This window comes from Grampus griseus, assembly GCF_964374135.1.
Source record: "Grampus griseus genome assembly, chromosome: 2".
Taxonomy (NCBI): Eukaryota; Metazoa; Chordata; class Mammalia; order Artiodactyla; family Delphinidae; genus Grampus; species Grampus griseus.
This window is the reverse complement of record NC_139018.1, coordinates 168,631,510-168,654,571: the sequence shown is the minus strand read 5'-3', so window position 1 is coordinate 168,654,571 and position 23,062 is coordinate 168,631,510. Positions and strand designations below refer to the sequence as shown.

The 23,062-nt window shown below is 38.7% G+C and overlaps 1 protein-coding gene across 4 annotated transcripts in view; it reads right to left on the bottom strand.

The window, feature by feature from the left end:
* The window catches only part of PRPF18 (pre-mRNA processing factor 18), a 51,101-nt gene extending 29,317 nt beyond the window's left edge, over positions 1-21,784 (bottom strand). For 2 of the 4 annotated variants that reach the window (XR_014296363.1, XM_082648393.1), the window contains exons 1-5: positions 21,607-21,784; positions 7,301-7,378; positions 7,160-7,186; positions 4,504-4,608; positions 2,459-2,572 (exon numbers count right to left, since the gene is read on the bottom strand). Coding sequence is in view for 3 of the 4 variants with exons in the window: in XM_082648393.1 (XP_082504519.1) it covers positions 2,459-2,572; positions 4,504-4,608; positions 7,160-7,186; positions 7,301-7,378; positions 21,607-21,672 (390 nt within the window). In the remaining variant the exon portion in view is untranslated. Of the gene's footprint in view, positions 1-2,458; positions 2,573-4,503; positions 4,609-7,159; positions 7,187-7,300; positions 7,379-10,415; positions 10,451-21,606 lie in introns of those variants that run through there. The other 2 variants (XM_082648395.1, XM_082648394.1) reach the window with 2 other exon arrangements.
* Between the last annotated feature and the right edge of the window lie 1,278 nt (positions 21,785-23,062).

Here is a 23,062-nt window from a genome sequence, read left to right as displayed (position 1 = left end):
ACAAAACCACTTACTCTTTCCAAGAATTTAAGTTAGGAAAGTTCAGATAGGACTGAAAATAAAGAAAAACAAATTGATGTGCACATTAATAATATAAATGAAGAAAAATTTTTAAATTCATTATGCTTTAAAAAAAAGTTAGGTTTTCCCTGGTGGCGCAGTGGTTGAGAGTCCGCCTGCCGATGCAGGGGACACGGGTTTGTGCCCTGGTCTGGGACGATCCCACATGCGGCGGAGCGGCTGGGCCCATAAGCCATGGCCACTGGGCCTGCGCATCCGGAGCCTGTGCTCCGCGGCAGGAGAGGCCACAGAGGTGGGAGGCCCGTGTACCGCAAAAAAAAAAAAAAAAAAAAAGTTAGACACAGAATCACCGTATGATCTAGCAATTCCACTTCTGGGAATATATGCAAAAGAAGTGAAAGCAGGGACTCAAACAGATATTTATATACTTGTGTCCATAGCAGGATTATTCACAATAGCCAAAAGGTAGAAGCAACCTACATGTCCATCGAGGGTGAATGGATAAACAAAATGGGGTCCATATATACAATGGAGTATTACTCAGCCTTAAAAAGGCAGGAAATGCTGACACCTGCTACAAAGCAGCTGCACCTTTAAGGCAGCATTCTAAGTTAGAAGGCCAGTCCAAGGAGCCTTCAGATGACCTCAGCCACAGCCCTCACCTGACTGTATCACATGCAAGACCCCAAGCAAAAAACTGCCCAGCTTACTTAGCCCAATCGAACCACAGAACTGTGAGGGAGAATGATAAATTACCTTAGGTTACTAGGTTTCGGGGTGGTTTGTTACCATCACAGATGACTGAGAAAGATTTTATAATAATGAATTGTTTTAAGCTGTAAGTTTTGGGGCGGATTGTTACACAGCCACAGATAACCACACCTGTCTCTCACTGAAAGAACAAGTTAATAAGGCCACAGAAGATCTGAACACCATCACTGTAACTGCCATTTATCCAAAGCATAAACATACTCTTTTCAAGAGTCCATGGAATATTCGCCAAGACAGACCATAAGCTGAGCCATAAAACAAGATTAGAGTCCTAAAAGTAAAGCTAAAATTATTAAAGTTTTAGAAGAAAATACCATCTCTTTAAGACCTTAGGGTAAGCAAAGATTTCTTAAGCAAAACACCAAAAGCAATAACCATAAAGCGAACTTCATCAAAATTTGGAAGTCCTGCCCATGGAAAGGCACCATTAAGAGAACAGGTAAGGCCTAGACTAGGAAAGAAGAGACACAAAACATGAATCTGTATATCTGACAAAGACTCCAGAATACACATAAAGAACGCCTATAACTCAAAAATAAAAAGACAAACAACCCAACTGAAACATGAACAAAAGACACACTGCATAGAGAAAGATATGGCCAATAAGTCTATGAAAAGATGCTCATAATCTTTAGTTATCAGGGAACTGTGAATAGAACCACAATGAGATACTACCACAATACAAGAGAATGGTTAAACTTTAAAAGACTAACAGTAACAAACGCTGATGAGACACTGGAAATATCTGGCATTTCCTAGAAAGCTGCACACACATTTACTCTTACTATACAGCAATTCCACTTCTAAGTATTTACCAGAGAGAGAAAAACATATTTACCCAAGAGGAATAACACAGATCCAAAAAAGATCTGTGTAAGAATGTTCACAGCAGTTTTATTCATAGCAGCCCAAAGCTAGAAACATATTCTGATATATTCATACAGCTGAATATCATCAGCAATGTAAAGGAACAAACTACCAACATCCACAATAACATGGACGAATCTACAAAATATCACACTGAGCAAAAGACGCCAGACACACATCCTCTAAATTCACTGGTGGGGATAGAATTTAACAAGGTGGCTGCCCAGGAGTAGAGGAAGAAGAACCCGGGGACTGGCCAAGGAGGAGTGCTGGGGAACTTCCATGTGTGTGTGATGAAAATACTCTATATCTTCATAAGGGTAGTGGCCACACACTTGCATGTATTTGTCAAAATGCACTAAACTGCATGCCCAAGATGTGTGCTTTTTAAAAGAAAATTAAAGAAAACCTGGGACTTCCCTGGTGGTCCAGGGGTTAAGAATCCGCCTTCCAATGCAGGGGACACAGGTTTGATCCCTGGCAGGGGAACTAAGATTCCCACATGCCGTGGGGCGACTAAGCCCGCGCACCACAACTAGATCTCGAGTGCCACAAGTAAGACCTGATGAGGCCAAAAACAAATAAATAAATACTGAAAAATAATAAGTAAAAAAAATAAACTCACGCACACATAAAATTTAAAAAAAAAAGAAAACTTACATTCAGCAGCAGTAACCTGGCGACTTTATTTTTACTTTTTTCTCTACAGTAATGCAATCGGTTGAACTCTGTCGAAGTCCGTACTATTCTCATTTATATGGTACAACGGCATTCTTCTACCTTTGTTCTGACTTCTTACCTTGTTAACTTCTGGTGTGAGGATCTCTATTTTTCTTAAACGTTGAAAAGCATCATAATCAGTTTCTCCAAAGAGTCTGATTGGTTCTCCTCTTTCTCTTAATCTCCTGATAACCTATTTTAAAAAATATATCAAACAACAATAGTAATTCCCTGTGTCATTAGTAATAGTAATTCCTATTTTAGGAGACCAAACACTTATTTTGGTAAGTGAAAAGTAGATGCGGAAAGTAAGTTATATTTTTTTTCTTTCGTTTCCACTAACAGATATACTGAATTATTGTCACACCTTAAATAACCCTAATGGTTTAGGTCATTTGGCGAGTGTTTCAGAAAGGACCAATCTGTGTAGTAGAATACATAAGAAAAACATTACGATGGGAGCGAGTGATAACATTTATAAAGAGAAAAAAATAAAATAAAACCAAGCCTGGAGTCAGAGATAAGTCAATGACCATAGATAGCCATGAGTCGGCACTGCAGTACTACATTAAAACCAAAAACTAGTCCCTCAGAAGAGAAAGTGAGTTACAACTGGAGGGAGGGGGACGTGCAGGGCTTTTGAGGGCCTGATAATACTCCTCCTTGACTTCGGCCATCGTTATACAAGTGTGTGTTTTGTAATTATCCACTATGTCGCACATGTTTTACACACTCTTTGTATACATGTGGTATTTCATAAAAAGGACAAACAAGAATTATAATTAAGAAAATAAGTTATAATTTTAAAAATACCAAGAACTTTATCTGGGAACATAAATAGTATCACACTTAGAAACCACTGGGCTCCCACTGGATTAAATGAAACTCGGTATTAAAAAAACTTAAGAGGTCGTCTAGTGCTATCTCCAATCCATGCAGAAATGACCTCAAAAACACCTTCGTCTGGTCCCTGTCTGACAAATGACAAAAATCACACCTCTTCATGAAACAGCCCATCCCATTTTTGGACAGATATGTTATGCTTCTCAAAATAAATGAAAAGCTACCTCTCTCAATTATCTCAGTTCTTCTTTATGAAACGACAGAGAATATTCAGTGCTTTTTCAAAATTAGAACTGTGGTCAATGGATCTTTTTAAAAATCTCAAATATTCTTCGTTTCAGGCCAAGTATTCAAAAGTCCTTCATCTAATTTTCACACACAGCTTCTGGAGTCAGCCCTCCTTTTCTCTGAGAGTTTCCTTTTGCTCAAAGTTAATTTCGTTGTGTACCTTGTGTACAGTCTGAATTCTTTTTTCACAGGAATATCTTTAAAATTTTGTTGTTGGTGTTATTGCTGAAGGAAAATAATAGTTGATATTGACCAGGCAAATACTATAGCTGAGAGTATGAACTGCTATAACAAGTCTGCAGGGCTCTCTGGTAATATGTATCCAAAGCCTTAGGCATGTATATAGTCTTTAGTCCTTAGAACAGACTCCAGAAATCATGTTTCTAGAAAGTTTTCCAAAGCAAAGTAATCATATATTATTACACATGCAATGACATCTGTATGAGGGTGTTCATCTTAGTATGATCTAAAATAGGGAAATGCTGAGGCAACCTAAATGACCATTAGCACAGAATTGATTTTAAAAATAATAAAGTAGTTTTTAAAATATTATGGGAAATTATGCAGTCATGAAGGATCATACTGTATCTTGGATCATCTCTGTATTTTGACTTAGATGTATTAAGAGGAAGTTACAAAACACTAACTTTCTTTCTTTTAATACATAATTTATATTATTTTAAATAATTTAGACAACTTATCAAGTATAATTATTTAGAATATATGCATTTAATTATACTTAGAATGTGTTTAGTTTTTAAAGTTCAGAATGATACATTCTTTAAAAACAACTTAAGACATAAGATATTAGACAACAGTACCTAGAAAAGCAGAGATTAATTTAGAACCTCATAAAGAAAATTGAACTAGAATACTGTGCAGCTGGCCAGTTAAGTCATTTTATACGGGAGATAATGACAAAAGTTATTGGAAAGAACTAAATGCAAATGCTGTGGAGTTTTTTTCCCACAAAACATTCATATAAAAACTTACCTCTTGCCTAGAAAGAGTCATGGGTAATTTTTCTTCTGCCAGTTCAAGTTCTAATACTGGATTCGATGAAGTTAATGGTTTCTCGTCCTCCTCTTTTGGCTGTATCTACATTAATAGCCAAAAGAAACGAAATTCTCCTTTTAAAATATAACATGGTTTAACATTTATCATTCTATACATTAGGTATTCACCGAAATTAAACATGTTTTAAATATTGAAGGTTTTCTAAATGTTCCTCTGAGCAAAGAGCTCATAATCGATGTACATGCTTGTGAGAGCTCAGGGACACCCAAGCAGAGACCATGCACCCAGGAGACAGCATTCTTGCTACAGAAGTATAATGGTTTCCACAATCAAAAACTTTAAAAGGCTGAAATTTAGACTCATTTTCTCCCTAGACTCCATGATTTTTACTTTCTTCTTAGAAACAATCAGCTTGCTTCTCCTCTTTGAGAAAATCATCTTACAGGGTTATTTGATCCTTGCTCTGGGTTTAAAATGAAGACCAAAGAAAGGAACTGCTCTCTAACAAAAACCTGTGAAGCCTCAAGCTCCAGCTCTTTCCTCTCCTGATTTTCCTCTCCTGATATTTGAAAGGTGTTTTTCCAAGTGCACAGGACTCACTGCTGGACATGCAGAAAACTTTCCGATGCTACACAGAACTTGCCCACAAACTGAGCTGTGAATCTTGTGGGAAAATAATGAAAACCAGCACCTCTCTACTCATAGTACAGAAAGAACAGAGTGGACATTCTTGCTCATATGAACCTGCAGAGAAAAAAATTTCTTTATATATTTTCTTGAGTCTGCTGCCCAAGTCACAGTTTACGAAAATTGAGTTCAGCAATTTATAAGCCCCACTGTGTGGTCTGTAAAAAAGATACTGAAACATGGTTTTCCATCTGAACCATAAGACAAATCTAAGATGCCAAAAGAAGATCAAAAAACAAAAAAGATCAACATTAAGGAAAAACTCACATTCAGTTAAGAAAGGCTATATGGTTAATATGATATAATTTATGATTCTATAGATTAAAGATTTTGTTAATCGGTGTTAACAGTGGTAACAGAAAATTTAGGTAAAAAAACTAAACTTTCATATTTTCACAGACCAAATTAGCATCAAGCCTTTAAAAAAAACGGTAACTGGTTTTTATAAAAGAATAAAAGCAACACATGCTGTATTTTCATTACTACCAAGAAGGAAATATTAAAAGGCTTTATATCGAAAACCCTGTGCTTTCTTTTTAAGCATAAAAACAGATATTGCTCCCAAAATCTCAGGATAAAAAGCATTTTCAATTATAGAATGGCAGTGAATAACTTTAAGGAAAAGATCTAACACATTCTGTCAGCTGGACTCAAGGTTACAAGCAGCACCTTTACAGTAATGATTTTGCTTCACTGCTTTCCTCTATATAAGCAAGAAAGTACTGCCATTATCACGGAAGCAATCTAAACAAAGCAAAATCGTCACTGTTTAAATTATTTTCCTACCTTATCAAAAAGTTGAAAACAATCAAATTCAGGGATCTGGGAAAGCAACAAGTCAGCAGACTAAAACGCATGGTTAAGTGATTCTTATTCTAGTTCAAGTGTGAGTTTAGATAATGCTGGGCAAACAAAAGATGAGAATTCTTCTTTCTGAATATCTATCTATTCGATGGTTATTTACATAAAACGTATCTTAATTTCCTAAACTAGAAGCAAATGAAATCAATGTACCTATGGAAAATATCAAAATATAAACTTTCATATTTTAGAAACCTATCAGAAATACATTTTCAACACTTGCCCTCTCCCAAAAGTACCAAAAGAAAGCAAACGCATATACATACCATTTGCATTCCTCATGCTTCTTTCTAGAAATGCTCTGCCAGATAAAATTAATTTCCAGAACTTTCTCCATTACGTGCACAAGAGTATTATTTTATATTGATGTTTCACAAGCAAAAAGTCGATTTCAAATTTATGATTTGTCAAAATTATTTCAATAGAACCTCTGAACTTTGTTTAAAAAATTATTCAACTAGATTTAGCCTTCTTCTAAAATAATTTAAACACAACTTCACCTCGTTACCTTTAACCCCTCCCAATAAAAACCCCAATACATTATTAACTGGTAATCTCAAAGATAATTTTAGTCATTCTTCTAAAGTATACAAAGTCTTCCAGATAACTCATTTATTTCTAACAAATATTTCAAGATCACATTTTCTATCCAATAGACTAAGCAGTGTTTGAAATGTGATACCTTATTACACAAAATGACACTGTATCTCAGGCACAGGTACTTAGGGCCAAAAGGGATTATTAACATTGCAAACGTAAAAACAATGGCTTAAAATATTCAGGAGAAAGCAGGGAAAATACCACTGCTAATGCCACTGTTGTTGAATGAATAAAATCTTTTGAATCCTTTAAAACTGGACTTTTATTGGGAGAGGTGAGGAGAGGAGTGGTGGTGATGGTGATGAAAATGAGGCAGTATCAGATCCAGGACTTAATTAAAAAGAAAAAAAATCAAGCTTTGATCTCAAGCCACTTCATGCTGTCCACAAAAAGCCAAACCATTCCAAGCCAAAAGTCATGCATGTATTTTCCTGAATTCAAGATTAAAAAAAAAGAAAAAGGAAAGAAAAACAAAAACTCATACCTCTCCAGATGGCTTCTCATTTATAGGCTAATGTATAACATTAATAAATTGAACAGAGATCAATCGTTTTGACACTTTAACAACAGCTGTATAAATTTAAACTCAGAAACATCAATTTAACATAAAAGCAGGCATTCATACCTTGTAGCCACATCTTTCAAAATATGCTTCCTCTTCTTTTTTTGCAAGTTCACTACGCTTGAAATATTTTTTATTTTCCTATTGAAGAAAGAAGTAAGTTAATGTCTTTGGGTAAAATTTCACGTCCCTTGGTCAACAACCTTGCCAGTTTTTCAAGAACTGTAAAGTTTTTTCGTTCACGGAGATTATACTGATTTCCTGAACACACCACCTGTGCTCAGCCCCTGTTCTAAACATGAGGTATTTCTCTTGCAGCATCAGTTTGACGGACATATCCAACAGCACAAAGAAGAAACCACCCACATTTTCCAAATGTTCACATTGTTTTTATTTAGTTTCTCAGTGTCTGAATTCAATTTCTACAAATGGATTCATTACGAACCACGTAAAATGAGACACTCTAATTATTTTCTCCTAACAGAACCAACCAAACCAAAATTATGGTAGCTTCAGCTGACATGTTAAATCTCATTACGAACAGAGCTCCAAGGGTGTGTCCAAATTCTTTTTTGTCATCTGGAATCTTACTGTAATGATCAACTGTATTAGTATTAAACAAGTTTTTATAATAATCGAGACAGAATGGTTTTGGAGAGTCTCTTTAGTAAAAAGATGGTTCAAAGGTATTTGTTTTAATATGACATGCTGTTAAGAGACAAACTCTAAATCTAGTGTGGCAGGTGGAAAAAAACGGTTAGTTCTTTCCATGCCATGCATAAAATTATCCTGTTAAAAATGCAGTTCCCTGATCATTTTGTAATGTATAAAACTATCAAATCACTATGTTGAACACCTCAACTAATGAAATATTTTACATCAATTATAATGTAAAAAACACAGTCCCTAATTTGTAGGCTTGTTACTATCTGCTTCTTAGATATTATGTCATTGATAACTTAGCTCAAATAAAGATACTGCCCTACTTTACCAGTAGTAACCGAAACAGTACCTCAATAATACCTCCACACATGTAGTTAGCACCTCACAGTTCCAAAGCTCACTCACTCAGGCAGTGATCATCAATGGATGCTAAAACCATGACAAGAAAGTGTGATGATGAACAACGGAAAGATAAGGCTGCCGCACTTGAACCCACTGCTCAAGTTTGGCATCAATGCCACGTACGTCCTATGTGAAACACATCGGAAGTACACAGCAGACCACTTAGAAGTGTTCTCCCTAAAAATCTAAATCGGAATCCAATCAAACAATTAACTTCCAGCTTCCTAGAAATGTAAGGAATAGAGCAAGAAGCTCAAAACACCACTGGGAAGCAATCAAACACGAGCACATTTTACAAAACTAGCCCCAGTTTCTCCAACAAGTTGATGCATAAAAAGAAGTGGGGGACCTGGAAAATGTTTGCAATGAAAAGAAACTAAGAGTCATAATAAACAAATGTAATGAGTGGACTTTGTGTGGATTTGATTTGAATAAACCAACGGTAAAAACATATATATGTATTTATTTTAATTCAATTGGGGATACTCAAATGCGAGAGGAGTATTTGATGGTATTAACGACCCAATTTTAATTTTGTTGGTGGTGATCTTAATTCTATAAAAACATGGTCTTATTTTCTAGAGTTATGTGTGTTGAGGAAAGACAGGAATTCATTATACAACTCTATTGGTGTGTATGTTTAAAACTAACAGCTCATAACAGTTTTTTTAAGTTCATTCATTAACTCAATAAATATTTACTGACTTTTCTGCTGTACCCCAAGCACAGCTTTACAGGTATAAAGATGAAGATGTTACCCAGCGTACAGAACTGATGGTATCACCTGAACATCAAAACTACTCTAAGAAATGTGGGCGCAAATACTAATCCCACTGTGGAGGTGAGAAACCTGAGAGTTAGAAAGTTCAGGTGACTTTCCCAGAACTCAGTGAGCCTCATGGGTTAACAGAAGCAGGATTAAGAACGCTGGTCCTTAAATCCTTTGTGCTGATCTCGTATTCAAGTTACAGTTCTTCACTCCCAAAACTCATTTCAGCATCATAAATTGTTCCTTTTGACTATGTAGCATGTACTGGTCATATTTCAAATAAGTGCGTTGACAAACGTACTGGCGGCCTCTCAGAATGAGCTGATACATAGGAAGAAAGTAAAAGGACTCTCCAGGCCAGAGACCATGGTCCAACCTTTAACTATGGTATCTTTTACTACCGTCTCTCAATTCCATTGAACACACCTAACAAAACCTTACGCTTTGAACATCAATTCTCAAAATGTGGACTTCTGGGGGGTCCCTAAGACCTTTTCAGAGGTTCCACTAGGTAAAATTTATTTTCATAATAATACTAAGATATATGTGCCCACCCCTTTTTCACTGTGCTCAGACCTGCACTGATGGTACAAAAGCAATGGTGACGAAAACTACTGGAACCTTAGCATAAATGAAGGCTAAGTTTATGTACCAGTGGTCATTGTATTCTTCACCACCATGCACTTGCAGGAAAATAAAAAAGCCAGTTTCTCTTAAGAATATCTTGATAACGTACAATTTTACTAAATCTCATCCCTGGAGCACATGGCCTTTTAATATTTGGTATGACGAAATGAAATGAAATATATGAAGCACTTCCACTATATAATGGCGTAGGACAGTCCTCTCAAAGAAAAGCAAACTGGTTGATTATTCAGACCTGCATACCTGGCAAACAGTTTCTCAAAACTGAACAAAGCAAACCTGTCACCTAAAGGAAAACAATGATAGTATTTGTTGCCTATGATAAAATTCCACCTGTCAAGCGAAAATCAGAAGGGTAGAAAAGTGGTATCCCTCACTGTGAACTGGATGGCTTCCCAATACTTAAAGGCTTTTCTGATGAAATCAGTGGTGACATTAACAAATGTAATTTTTTAAATATTGTCTAATGAAACACATCAACATTTAGAAGATCTGCATAACTCAGCAAAGTAGAAAAAACTCATGATGTTAACAAAGGCAAGAGTTCACAAAATCATGCACAGGCAAAAGATCTATGACCAGGATAAATCAGAATATATCTAGAGCAGAACAGGTCAATGGATTTTAGTACACGAAAAGTCTATTGATATGTGTCAGAATCTAAGCTCTTAGCTAATCTTTAAGAAACTTACCACTTACCCAGTTTTGGTGTAGTATCAAAGAAAAACGTCCACAATTACTGAAAAGGCTATTAAAATACTCCCTTTTCCAACTACCTCTGTTTCAGGATGAATTTTCTTCACGTACTTGAACAAAAAGAACATATTGCAACAGGTTGAAAAAAGAAACAGGAGAATTCAACTGTCTTCTTATATACCAGAGATTAAAGAGATTTGCAAAACGTAAAACATGCCATTCTTCTCACTAAATTTCATTTGTTTTGGAAAACACAGTTTTCGTAAAAATGTATTATTTACGCTAACATGATGGATTTTTTACTGTACTTGTACAGAGAATATAAATATACATTTTCAATATCCCAGTTTTAATTTCTAATAGAGTAATTATCAATAAATACATTCTACATAAACAAAGCTCTCTGGAGCTATCAGTAATTAAGAATGTAAAGGGGTCCTGAGACCGACAAGTGTTCTGTCCTACAGGAGGCCACTTGCTGGCACTGTCCACGCCTGCACCTAGCTCTTAAATGCTGGGAAACCACTTGCGTCCCAATGCTGCCCACTGATCCTGAAGTATTTACCCATCTTTCTCACCTATTGTCCACACTGATCATTATTCATTCTCCATTCTCTCAAACCTCTAAGCCCTTTACTTCTCCCCTTATTTCCAGCAAATGACTAAGTCACTCTACAGAGAAAAGGGAAGCCAGCAAACAAGAACTCCGAATTCCTCCCAGCACCAATCCCTTCTGCATCTCAGAATGGAAGAGGAAACCCTCGCCCTGTCTAAGGCCAACCCCTTCCAGCTGTCTTCCAGATCTCAATTTCTCCTGCCTTTCTCATAGTCAGTTATCTATTTTCTGCATCTTCACCTTTTCCTTCTCTACTGGCACAAATGATCATCACTTACATATGTTCAAGACTCTGCAACCTTAAAGGAAAAATTCGTTACTCTGTGCTGGGTATCATGCTAAGTACCAATTACAGCAGGACAATAAAACATTTCTCTATTCGGTCTCCATTTCCTCACCTCCAGTTCTCTTTGCAGCTGCCCAACAACTGGGAGTCCATTCTTAATGCTCCAATGAAAAATCCCCTGAGGTCATAACTAACTTCCAAGGTGCAAAACTAAAGGATCTTCAAGTCAACTGCTAATTCCCTCCTTCTTCAATTGCTTTCTTCCCTTGGCTGTCAGACAACTTTCTTGTATCTTCCTTACCTACTGGTTTGTTCAGATTTTCTATTTCTTGTTTTTTTGTCACTTATTTCACTTTGATTTTCCAATTTATTAGAACATTTAGAACAATTAGAACATTAGAACAAATAAACAATTTATTAATGCACTATTTGCCCTAATTATTGTTTTATTATTTACTGTTTTCCAGTAACTTTCATATTGGTTACTATAGTTCTTTATTGTTTCAATTTCAGGGTTTCCTCGGTTTCTGTTAAAGGAGGGTTTTTTTTTTAATTAAGTGGTTTCTATATTTTTATAAATGAAAAAAGCAAGTGCAGAAGAGCGAATCTAGTATGCTACCGTTTGTATTCAAAAAGGAGAAAAGATATTTGCTTCTTCACATTTGCTTTTATATGCATGAAATAACTCCAGGAGACCCCAAAATTGATAATGTTAGCTGCTTTGGAGGAGGTGAACTGTACAGCTGAGGGACATGGGTAAAAAGGAAACTTTTTATTGTACACCCTTTAGTATGTTTTGAATTTTGAATCATCTGAATGCATTACCTATTAACAATACATTTAATTTTTGAAAATTAATTTGCTTTTCATTTTAAAGAGTCCTAGTGAGAAAAATATAAACATTTTGCTTCATACTATGTGACCCCTCACTTCAGGGCAACAAAAGGTTGTCAAAAACAAAAGGGTGGGGCTTCCCTGGTGGCGCAGTGGTTTAGAGTCCACCTGCCGATGCAGGGGACACGGGTTCGTGCCCCGGTCCAGGAAGATCCCACATGCCGCGGAGCAGCTGGGCCCGTGAGCCATGGCCGCTGAGCCTGCGCATCCGGAGCCTGGGCTCCTCAACGGAAGAGGCCACAACAGTGAGAGGCCCGCGTACCGCAAAAAAAAAAAAAAAAAAAGAAAAAGAAAAAAAAAAGGTTCCCTACCATGTTTCAGACGTCACTCTGCACACTTTTGTTTCGAAACAAGAGCAGTTTATATAAGAAAAGCAAGTTAAGCAGTGACTTCTAATTATAAAACATTATTTTATAAAGCACACTGAAAACATACTTTGAAATACAAAGTATGGTGGATACATTCATGACAGAATTGAAATTGTAGGATGTAAGCATTAATAATACACCCCCCTTTATAGGTAAGTCAGGCAGGGTAGAGAACTTGCCCAAAGTTAAAGAGCTCTCTAGTAATGGAGCCCCAATGAGACTTTAGGACTTGTTTACTCATTTCACAAATTTAGTTTCCTTTCTGGCTATACTCAAAGATTTTGAACTCTAAGTTTGCTGAATTAACAACAGAATATAACAGAACCCTACAAACACAAGTCTGAAAGTGGCTGGTAAGGATTTTAAGACACCATGTGAACTGACAGTACATTTATTTGGGCTCTCTCCTAAAGCACCTGACCTTTCCTTTGGGCCTCTCACTCCTGCAGATTTTAGAAATGAGTTGAAAAGGGTATAAAAAGCACTTCTCCTTTTAAAGACAGAACCTAATTCCTGTGTGGTGCTTCATACATGTTATTCTTGGACTTTGTCCAAGCTGTACTGTCTGGATTATAAACTGAGATTTGCGGGTCTAAAGAGTACAAGTCTTTCTACCACATCACCGGAAACGTCGGCCCACACTAATAAGGGAGAGTCAAAATTTAAAAACCACAGGCAACATGACTGTCACCATTTCATTAATTAGAATCATCATTCCTTCAATCAGATTAAGGTTTTTAGTGTTTATATAAATGAAACACAAACATCATCAAGAGTTCTACAAAAAGACACTGGAGAGCTAACAAATACACAGCCTGGACATCCAAAGCAGAGCAATACATGTGAGATCACGAACCACACGGCAGGGTCCGTTTCTGGCTGAAGAATGCAAATAAGCCTTAAAGAGCCTGAGGTAATAAACCTAATGGCTGGGCACTCAAACACAATTTAAAGAGACACAATGATTTTCAAAGTGAAAGAACTGTCAACTGTCAAGGGATCCTGTTAGCTAGGCAGTATGTATTCTCAATGATGCCATCCAAAATAGAAAACTATACCAAAATCTCCCCTGCACAGGTGAATTCTATGTACTTCATAATAATATATATATTTATATCATTACATATAAAATTATGTAAAAATGTATGAAAGAAATAACACCAATCTTACAAAGTCTTTAAGAAAATAAAGTTAAACAGACACTTACTGTATGATCCAACCACTCCACTCCTAGGCATTTACTCAAGAGAATGAAAGTATATGTCCATACAGAAACCTGTACACCAATGTTCACAGCAGCTTTATCATAATAGCCAAAAAAATGGAAATAATCTGAATGCTCATCAACAGGCTAATGAATAAACAAATTGAGGTATAGCCATACAATGGTGGAATACCGCTCAGTAACAAAAATAATGAAGTCTTGATACAGACAAATGCATAAATGAATCTCAAAATTATTAGGCTGGGGGCTTCCCTGGTGGCGCAGTGGTTGAGAGTCCGCCTGCCGATGCAGGGGACGCGGGTTCATGCCCCGGTCCGGGAGGATCCCACATGCCGCGGAGCGGCTGGGCCCGTGAGCCGTGGCCGCTAAGCCTGCGCGTCCGGAGCCTGTGCTCCGCAACGGGAGAGGCCACAACAGTGAGAGGCCCGCGTGCCGCAAAAAAAAATTATTAGGCTGATTGAAAGAAAGCAGGTAAGAGAGGAACATACTGAAAAATTCTGTTTACATAAAACTCTACAAAATGCAAACTAATGTAAAGTAACAGAAGGCAGACCGGTGGTAGCCTGTGGACAGGGTGGGTAGGGCACAGGTGGGGCAGGAAAGCAGGATCACAAAGGGGCACAAGGAAACACTGGGGTGAGATGAACATGTTCACTCTCTTCACTGTGGTGACAGCATCCAGGTGTAAACATGGCAAAACTCACCGAACTGTACACTTTAAATATGTGCGGTTTACTGTGTGTCAATTACACCTCAATAAAGCTGCTTAAAAAATAAATAGCACAATATGGAAGCAACCAAAGTGTCCATCAACAAATGAATGGATAAAGAAGATGTGGTATATATACACAATGAAATACTACTCAGCCATAAAAAAGAATAAAATTTTGCCATTTGCAGCAACATGGATGGACTTGGAGGGCATTTGCTAAGTGAAACAGACAAAGACAACTACCGTATGATATCACTTGTATGTGGAATCTAAAAAGTACAACAAACTAGTGAATATTTTTAAAAAAACAGACTCACAGATATAATAGAGAACAAACTAGTGGTTACCAGTGGAGAGAGGAGAAGGGGGAGGGCAATATAGTGGGAGGGGAGTAAGAGGTACAAACTATTAGGTATAAAATAAGCTACAAGGATGTATTGTACAACACAGGGAATAGAGCCATTACTTTATAATAACTATAAATGGAATACAGCCTTCAAAAATTGTGAATCACTGTACTGTATACCTGTAACTTATATAATATTGTACAGCAACTATACTTCAATAAAAATAAAATTAAATTAAATAGTGGTAGCATTTACACTCCTGACATTACAACTCACCAGAATGCGACAGCAATAGAGACAGTGTGGCACAGGCATAAGGATCAACAAACAGATTAGGACAAGGGAGCAGAGCACCCAGAACGGAGCCACAGTTAAACTATTACTGATTTTTGATGATGCCAAAAGCAACCAAAGGGAAAAGAAAAATATTTTCAATAAATGGTGCTGGAACAAATGGATAATCACATGGAAAACAATAAACCACACCCCTACCTCCCATCATACAAAGAAACTGATTCAAAAAAAATTTTAACTGTTTTTTATAAAACATGAAACCATAAAGCTTTTAGCTCTTATAATAAGAGTATCTTGGGCTTCTCTGGTGGTGCAGTGGTTAAGAATCCGCCTGCCAATGCAGGAGATATGGGTTCGATCCCTGGTCCGGGAAGATCCCACGTACCGCGGAGCAACTAAGCCTGTGCGTCACAACTACTGAGCCTGTGCTCTAGAGCCTGCGAGCCACAACTACTGAGCCTGCACTCTAGAGCCCATGAGCCACAACTACTGAGCCTGCACTCTAGAGCCCACGAGCCACAACTACTGAAGCCCGCGTGCCACAAATACTGAAGCCCGCGCACCTAGAGCCCGTGCTCCACAACGAGAAGCCACCGCAATGAGAAGCCCAAGCACCGCAACGAAGAGTAGCCCCCGCTCGCCACAACTAGAGAAAAGCCTGCGGGCAGCAACGAAGACCCAAAGCAGCCAATAATTAATTAATTAATTAATTTAAAAAAAGAATATCTTACTCTCCTGAGTAAATGTCTAGGAGTGGAATAGCTCGTTCATGTAGCAGGCCTATGTTTTCTTTTTAAGACATTACCAAACTGTTTTCCAACAGGTTATACTATTTTATATGCCTAGATAGGATACGGTCAACAATCACCATGAAAAATTGCTAAGTTGGCTTATTACATACACCAGAATGGCTGAAATTAAAGACTGACAACACAAACTGTTGACACAATGTAAAGATCTGAACCCTTTTACTTTGCTAGTGAAGGTGTGACACGGTCCAACCACTTTGGAAAAAGGTCTGGTGGATTTCTATAAAACTAAACCCATAATGTACACCATGACATAGCAATTCCACTCCCTAGCATTTTCCTAAGAACAATGAAAACACGAGACTTGCACAAAAGGGTCCACAGCAGATTTACTCATAATTGCTAAATCCTGGAAACAGCCCAGCTGCCCATTATCAGAAGAACAGATTAACAAACTGGGTCTATTTGTATAACGGAATACTTCTCAGCAATAAAAGGAGTAAACAACTGATACATGCAACAACATGAATAAAATTCAAAACATTATTCTCATTAAACAAAGTGGGTCATATAAGAGTACACAGTATGATCCCATTTACGTGAAGTTATAGGGCTGGCAAAACCAAGGGACAGTGGAAAGAAATCAGTACAGCAGTTTATTCTTGGGGGAGGGGCTGACTGGAAGGTGGAACGAGGGTAGTATCTGTATCTTGATACAGACTGGGATACACAGGCATATGCATTTGTCACAATTCACTGAATGGTAGGTACACTTATGATTTGTGTATTTCTTCAAACATAAAATTTTGCTGACATACCAAAGAAAGTATAAACAAACACTGAACACTAGTCAATGATATACCCGCCAAATTATATTTTGACAATTATGTTACATTACATTTTAGGGGTAAAGTGTATCAATATCTGTAAATTAATCTGAAATGCATAAAGATCAGTACATTGTCTTCATGACCCTGTCTGCAGCTGGAAAACATTTGTCTATGGATTTGCTGTTCCAGAAGAGCCGCCTCACCTCTGGCCATTTCAAGTGGTTTCCCAGCCTTTTATGGTTCATCTGTGAGATGTGAAACAGTAATGACTTAGCTTGTGAGTGCCTCTCGTCAAATTGTGGAGAAGCAGCCTTCCACTACTCTAAAATGTTCTGCCTGTTTTACTATTCTGAGGTAAAAGTACTTTCTGCATTGCTAGATGGATTGATGAATGGATATACAATGATGGAGAGATGGACAGTTACATGATAAAACAAATATATTAAAATATTAATCGCAGGTTTAATCGCAATATCTAGATGGTAGGCGTATTGGTGTTCACTGTATAATTCTTTTGAGTTTTCGGTACATTTAAATTTTTTCACAGTGAAATGCTGAGGAAAATAAATCTTCTTTGCAGATGTCAAAACATGGTATCAACATGACAAACTCCCTACCACACTGTTTTCTGACTATACCAAAAAAACATGAAAGGCTCCTAAATGACCACTAAAGAAAGAGGCACTGGAGAGGATTACAGAAGACCGTGCAAGCAAAGCAAGGAACAAGTGTGAAGAAAGGCAAGTTCAAAGGCCTGAATAAATGAAACAGGTTTAGAACTGGAACAGCTGATGGGTGGTAGGGATAAATGGGCACAGAGATTTTCACCAGCCCAGAAATGACTGGTTCTTGACCTTTTTGTCAAAGATCGCTTTATTTTTTTTTATAAATTTATTTATTTTTGGCTGCGTTGGGTCTTCATTGCTGCGCGCCAGCTTTCTCTAGTTGCAGTGAGAGGGGGCTACTCCTCGTTGCGGTGCGCAGGCTTCTCACTGCAGTGGCTTCTCTTGTTGCGGAGCACGGGCTCTAGGCGCGCGGGCTCAGTAGTTGTGACGTGCAGGCTCTAGAGCGCAGGCTCAGTAGCTGCGGCACACGGGCTTAGTTGCTCCACGGCATGTAGGATCTTCCCGGACCAGGGCTCGAACCCGTGTCCCCTTCACTGGCCAGTGGATTCTTAACCACTGTGCCACCAGGGAAGCCCCAAACATCCCTTTAATAATATCATCAACAGGAGGAGGGGAAGAGGGGTCACATGTATACATACATGCTAAATTTTTTATAATATTTCAAGGAACTGATGGATACTCTGAAGTCCATCCAAAGGCTCCACTTAAGAACCCGTTACAGGTGGCAACTGAAATCTAGAGGTGAATATGAAATTAATGTAAGAGAATTTTCCGTGTGAAGAGAAAGTAGCCTAGGCCTGAACTTTAAGGAAAACCAACATTTAAGGGATAAAAACTAAACAATAAAAAAACAAAAAAAGAAGAAGCCTGTAAAGGAGATCAGGAATAAGCAGCCTGAGAAGAAGGAAAAACAGGACGCTGTGGGGTAAGAGACGTCAAGGGAAGACTGAATAAAGTGGACCAGGGCTTCCCTGGTGGCGCAGTGGTTGACAGTCCGCCTGCCGATGCAAAGGACACGGGTTCGTGCCCCGGTTCGGGAAGATCCCACATGCTGCAGAGCGGCTAGGCCTGTGAGCCATGGCCGCTGAGCCTGCGCGTCCAGAGCCTGTGCTCCACAACGGGAGAGGCCACAGCAGTGAGAGGCCCGCGTACCGCAAAAAAAAAAAAAAAAAAAAAAAGAAAGTGGACTAGCCGAGTGCAAATGCTGCTGAGGTTAAGAAAGCATGGAAATCACTGCGGCCCCTGATTAGGATGGATTCAGTGCAACTGTCAGGTAGAAATCAGGTTAAGGAGTGAGTAGGAAATAAGAAGAAGCTTGGCTGTAAAGAAAAAGGACAGCTGTGTTTTAAAAAAAAAAAAAAAAAAAGATGGGAGAGATGTGTATGTCTCAGTGCTGCTGGAGATAAGCCAGTAGAGACTGAAGACACAGAAAGAAAGGAGACAAGTGCTATTCAGATTCTGATGATGCTACAAAAGATGAGAGCTGGGCTCCAACATGTAAGTGGTAGGTTTGACCCAACATACAGCCAATATCTCATCCACTTTAACAAGGGAAAGGTGAGGAATTTCTTGCCTGATGGCTTCTCTTTTCTCTGTAAAACTGAAAGTAGGTTCCTTAAAGAAAAGGACCAAGCATTACTTTTTAAAAAAAATCCTGTGGCACACAGTGTAGTATCTTGAATATAGGAAATATTCAAAAAATTTTGGAGAAAAAAACAAAGCTAAAATTCTACACAAAGTCCATGCTCAAAACTGCAACTAATAAAACTGCTAATTAAGCCCCACTGAGTCGTGCAGTAGCCTGGCTTTCCACATAAATGAGGCTTTGCAGTTCAATGAAGACTCACCAACACCGGGGCGCCAAAGCGCTGGCATTCTAGCAATACAGACACCGCACTTACCTCCAAGCAGTTACATCACGTAGAGCACTTAGCACAGGTGACAGGTTAACAAAGGGGCTCTCACAAGCTGAGTGTTTACTATCCAACTCTCAGACTAACAATAAAAAGCTGGGACACCATGCTATCGATAGGATGGATAAACAACAAGGTCCTACTGTATAGCACAGGGAACTATATTCAACACCCTGTGATAAACCATAATGAAAAAGAATATATATGTATAACTGAATCACTTTGCTGTAGAAATCACAGCAGAAATTAAACACTACATTGCAAATCAACTATAGTTCAATAAAGCTTAAAAAAAAAAAAAAGCTGGGACATCACTACAAATGACCAAAGAGGAGGTGGCGCTTCTGGAAAAACAATACAACAGAAACAGGTGTTCCCCGGCCACAGAAAAGGATAATGAAAAGGATTCACTGACCCCCAACCAGAATTGTTTTTAAAAATGAAACAGGATGGATTAAAACAGTGAAACATATGATAGAATCACATGTAGTTAAGACAAGAAATGTTGCATGAAACTTTTTTCATACGTATCTGATGAAAATACAGATTTATTTCTTACTGTGGCTAGGGCAGTGAAAAAAAAGATGGCTTCGTCATCCGTGGAAAGAGCATCCTAACTGCCCTATGCACCAAACAGAGCTGTTGTAAAGCTCAAATGAGAAAGCATACTAGGGTGCTTTTCACATGTTAATTTAATTTTAAGTAATTTAATCGTTAGGTCAACCCTATCAAAACTAGTTCTATGTTCACAGGGTGGAGATAAATAAACAGCCTGTCTGTAGTGGTGAAGAGAGCAAGCTTTAGAGTGGGAGAGATGGATTCAAATTCAGACTCTATCTCTTGCTAGCTGTGCAATTCTGTAAATCTTCTTTTAGCTTCAATTTCCTCATCTATAAATGGGAGTAGCAGTAATTTTATGGGACTGCTGTACAAATTATATGAGGTATGAGATATGAAGCATTCTGCATAATGCTTTGCAGATTACTATTAATATTACCAGAACTATGACTTTCAGTATTTTAATCCCCATTTCATGTATTTCCTTTGCTGGTATTAATTGGGAAATCAATCTTACCTTCTGGCCAGGGTTATCTGAGTAATTAAATCTACTATCAAATTACAAAATGAAAGACATCCCAGAAAAACAGTTTATATGTGATGATAAATTAAGAACAATTATGTAGAATCAGTGTTTTTGTAATTGATCATTTTTAAAGGCTGGTCTATATCCATGACAAAGAACCTGATTATGCTAACAGCACTGTAAGCCCTGAGAGTGAGCTGAGCTCTTCGTGATTCAATTCTCCCTCTAAAGCACTTTAAATTTCAACACCTGGCTCTAACACCCACTATGCATTTCAACATCTAAATTAGCTTTTTCAAATACTCCGAAACCACTCATCAAAAGAAAAAGGCCCCTGAGTTACAGATGAAAATATCAAGTTACAGCTATGGACAAGCTCTCTCCCCAGCTTCCCGCGCATTTGCTAAATAACATTCTATTTAATTAGCTCCACTTTGTTAATTGTTTTTAAAGTTTCAATGATTATGAAAGCTGCCATCTGCCAAGCTAACAATCCCAACTTACTTGCACCACATCATAAACATCAATCATACACGACATCCAAAGACCTAAGTCAGACTGTTCTCAAAGTGTGGTCCACAAGATCCCTGGAGTCCTTGAGACTCTTTGAGAGGGTCCGTGAGGTCAGAACTATTTTCAGTACTAAGGTATTATTTGCCTGTTCACTCTGTTCCCATTTATACGAAGGGTGAAAAGCAATGCTTCACAAGAATCAAGACAATAGCACTAAACTACCAGCTGTCACTGATTCTTCAATGCTCAGCACTAATGGGGGAGGGGGGCCGTTTCACTTAACTATCTCCTTGATGAAATAGTAAAATTATTAACTTTATTAAGTCTTGGTCCTGGACCACATCTTTGTAATATCCTGTGTGACAAAACAGGAAGTATACATAAAACACAAAGCCTTCCTAAAACGACAGAAGTGAACGGCCAGAAAAACTGGGGCACGTCCGAAGAATACCGGCAGATGGGAACGGGGATAAGGGACAGGTGAGGCGGCGGGTAGGGGAAATCGCCAAAATCTCGGGTTTTCCTGCAATTCCTACACCTCCATCCCAAAGGCTCCCAAGTGACTGCCAAGGGCACAGCGGTCTAGAGGGAGCCGCTCCGGGGTAGCGGAGGGGCTCTGGCTAAACCCAATCCGGCAAGGACCCTTTCAGTACCGTTCCCCTCCCCCAGACTCCCCTCCCCCACGCAAACGCTCAGCTCCTCCGTCGCCAACGCCCCACGACCCCAAGAATCCTCACCACCAACAGGTTCCTGTCCTCCACCAGCTGCCGCTTCCGGAGGATCTCCGATTTCAGAACGTCCATCTCGCTGCCCGGGTTGAAGCTCGAGTTTTCTTCTTCTCTCTCCGGCTCCCGGAACCAAGCCTTTTCATCCAGCCAGCCGCCGAGAACCCACTACACATAGCGAGCCCAAATACCGAAGGGCAACAACTGACAGAGCCGCTTCCGGCGGAAGCTGAGGTGAGCGAGAGGAAAGAGCGCCCCAGGACGCCTGTTGTTGACGAAGCCGCTGAGGCTTAGCGCCCCTGGCGGCGCCCTCCGGCAGCGCGCTTGTAGTTTCCCATCCGTAGATATGTGAACAAACGTGGGCTGAAACACGAGTCTTCTAAATCGATGCTGCATTGTTTAATAAGTTATATACCTATGTCAACTATACTTCAATTTTAAAAGGAGAAAAAAGTTATTATACCTACTTGTACCTGCTAGGTCAGGTGCAAAAGCTTCTTAGCAAAACACCTCAATTATGTTCATTAATGCCAGATCTTTACTTATTATACGAGAAGTCCACGTCGGAGTTCCTGAAGTTACCTGCTTGCCAAAATCAATGTGCTGGAGTGAGAAAACCCTGGACAATAATACTAGCTCAAAAGTATAGTGTTCATTGCTAGCCTGTGAAACTTCCAGTAAACTTAGGCAATTACATCCATTTAAGTCATTTCAGAAGTAGAGTTGTCTCTCCTCCCTGAGTTCTAGATTGCTTACATATCTTGGTGATAATTGAACATTTACTCCAGGAAACTGAGATGATCTCTTTGGTCACGTGTTCAGCAATCAAGATTTTCAGTGAGATGATTGGAGATGTAATCAGAGATTTTCATTTTTTAAGTCCAACCCAAGAAGCAATATTAAATTGGGGAAAAAATTATATCAGAGATTTTAATTTTTAAAAGACCTAAAAACTGGGGCTTCCCTGGTGGCACAGCGGTTAAGAATCCGCCTGCCAGTGCAGGGGACACCAGTTCAAGCCCTGGTCCGGGAAAATCACACATGCTGCAGAGCAACAAATCCTGTGCGCCACAACTACTGAGCCTGTGCTCTAGAGCCCATGAGGCACAACTACTGAAGCCCACGGGCCTAGAGCCTGTGCTCCGCAACAAGAGAAGCCACTACAATGAGAAGCCCGCGCACCGCAATGAAGAGTAGCCCCCCTCCCCCTCACAGCAGCTAGAGAAAGCCCGCGCGCAGCAGCTAAGACCCAACGCAGCCAAAAATAAACAAATAAATAAATAAATTTATTTTTTTAAAAGACCTAAAAACTGTTTACAATGCATTTATTTTTGGTTCTATGCCATTGAAGCTGTTTTTAAATTTCTAGTTCAGTCATTACTGAACAATATTTGACATGTTACTTTTCCCCACCCAAGAAGGAAAGATATTATTCAGTTCAGTCAGTTTGTAATGGGTGACATGGTTT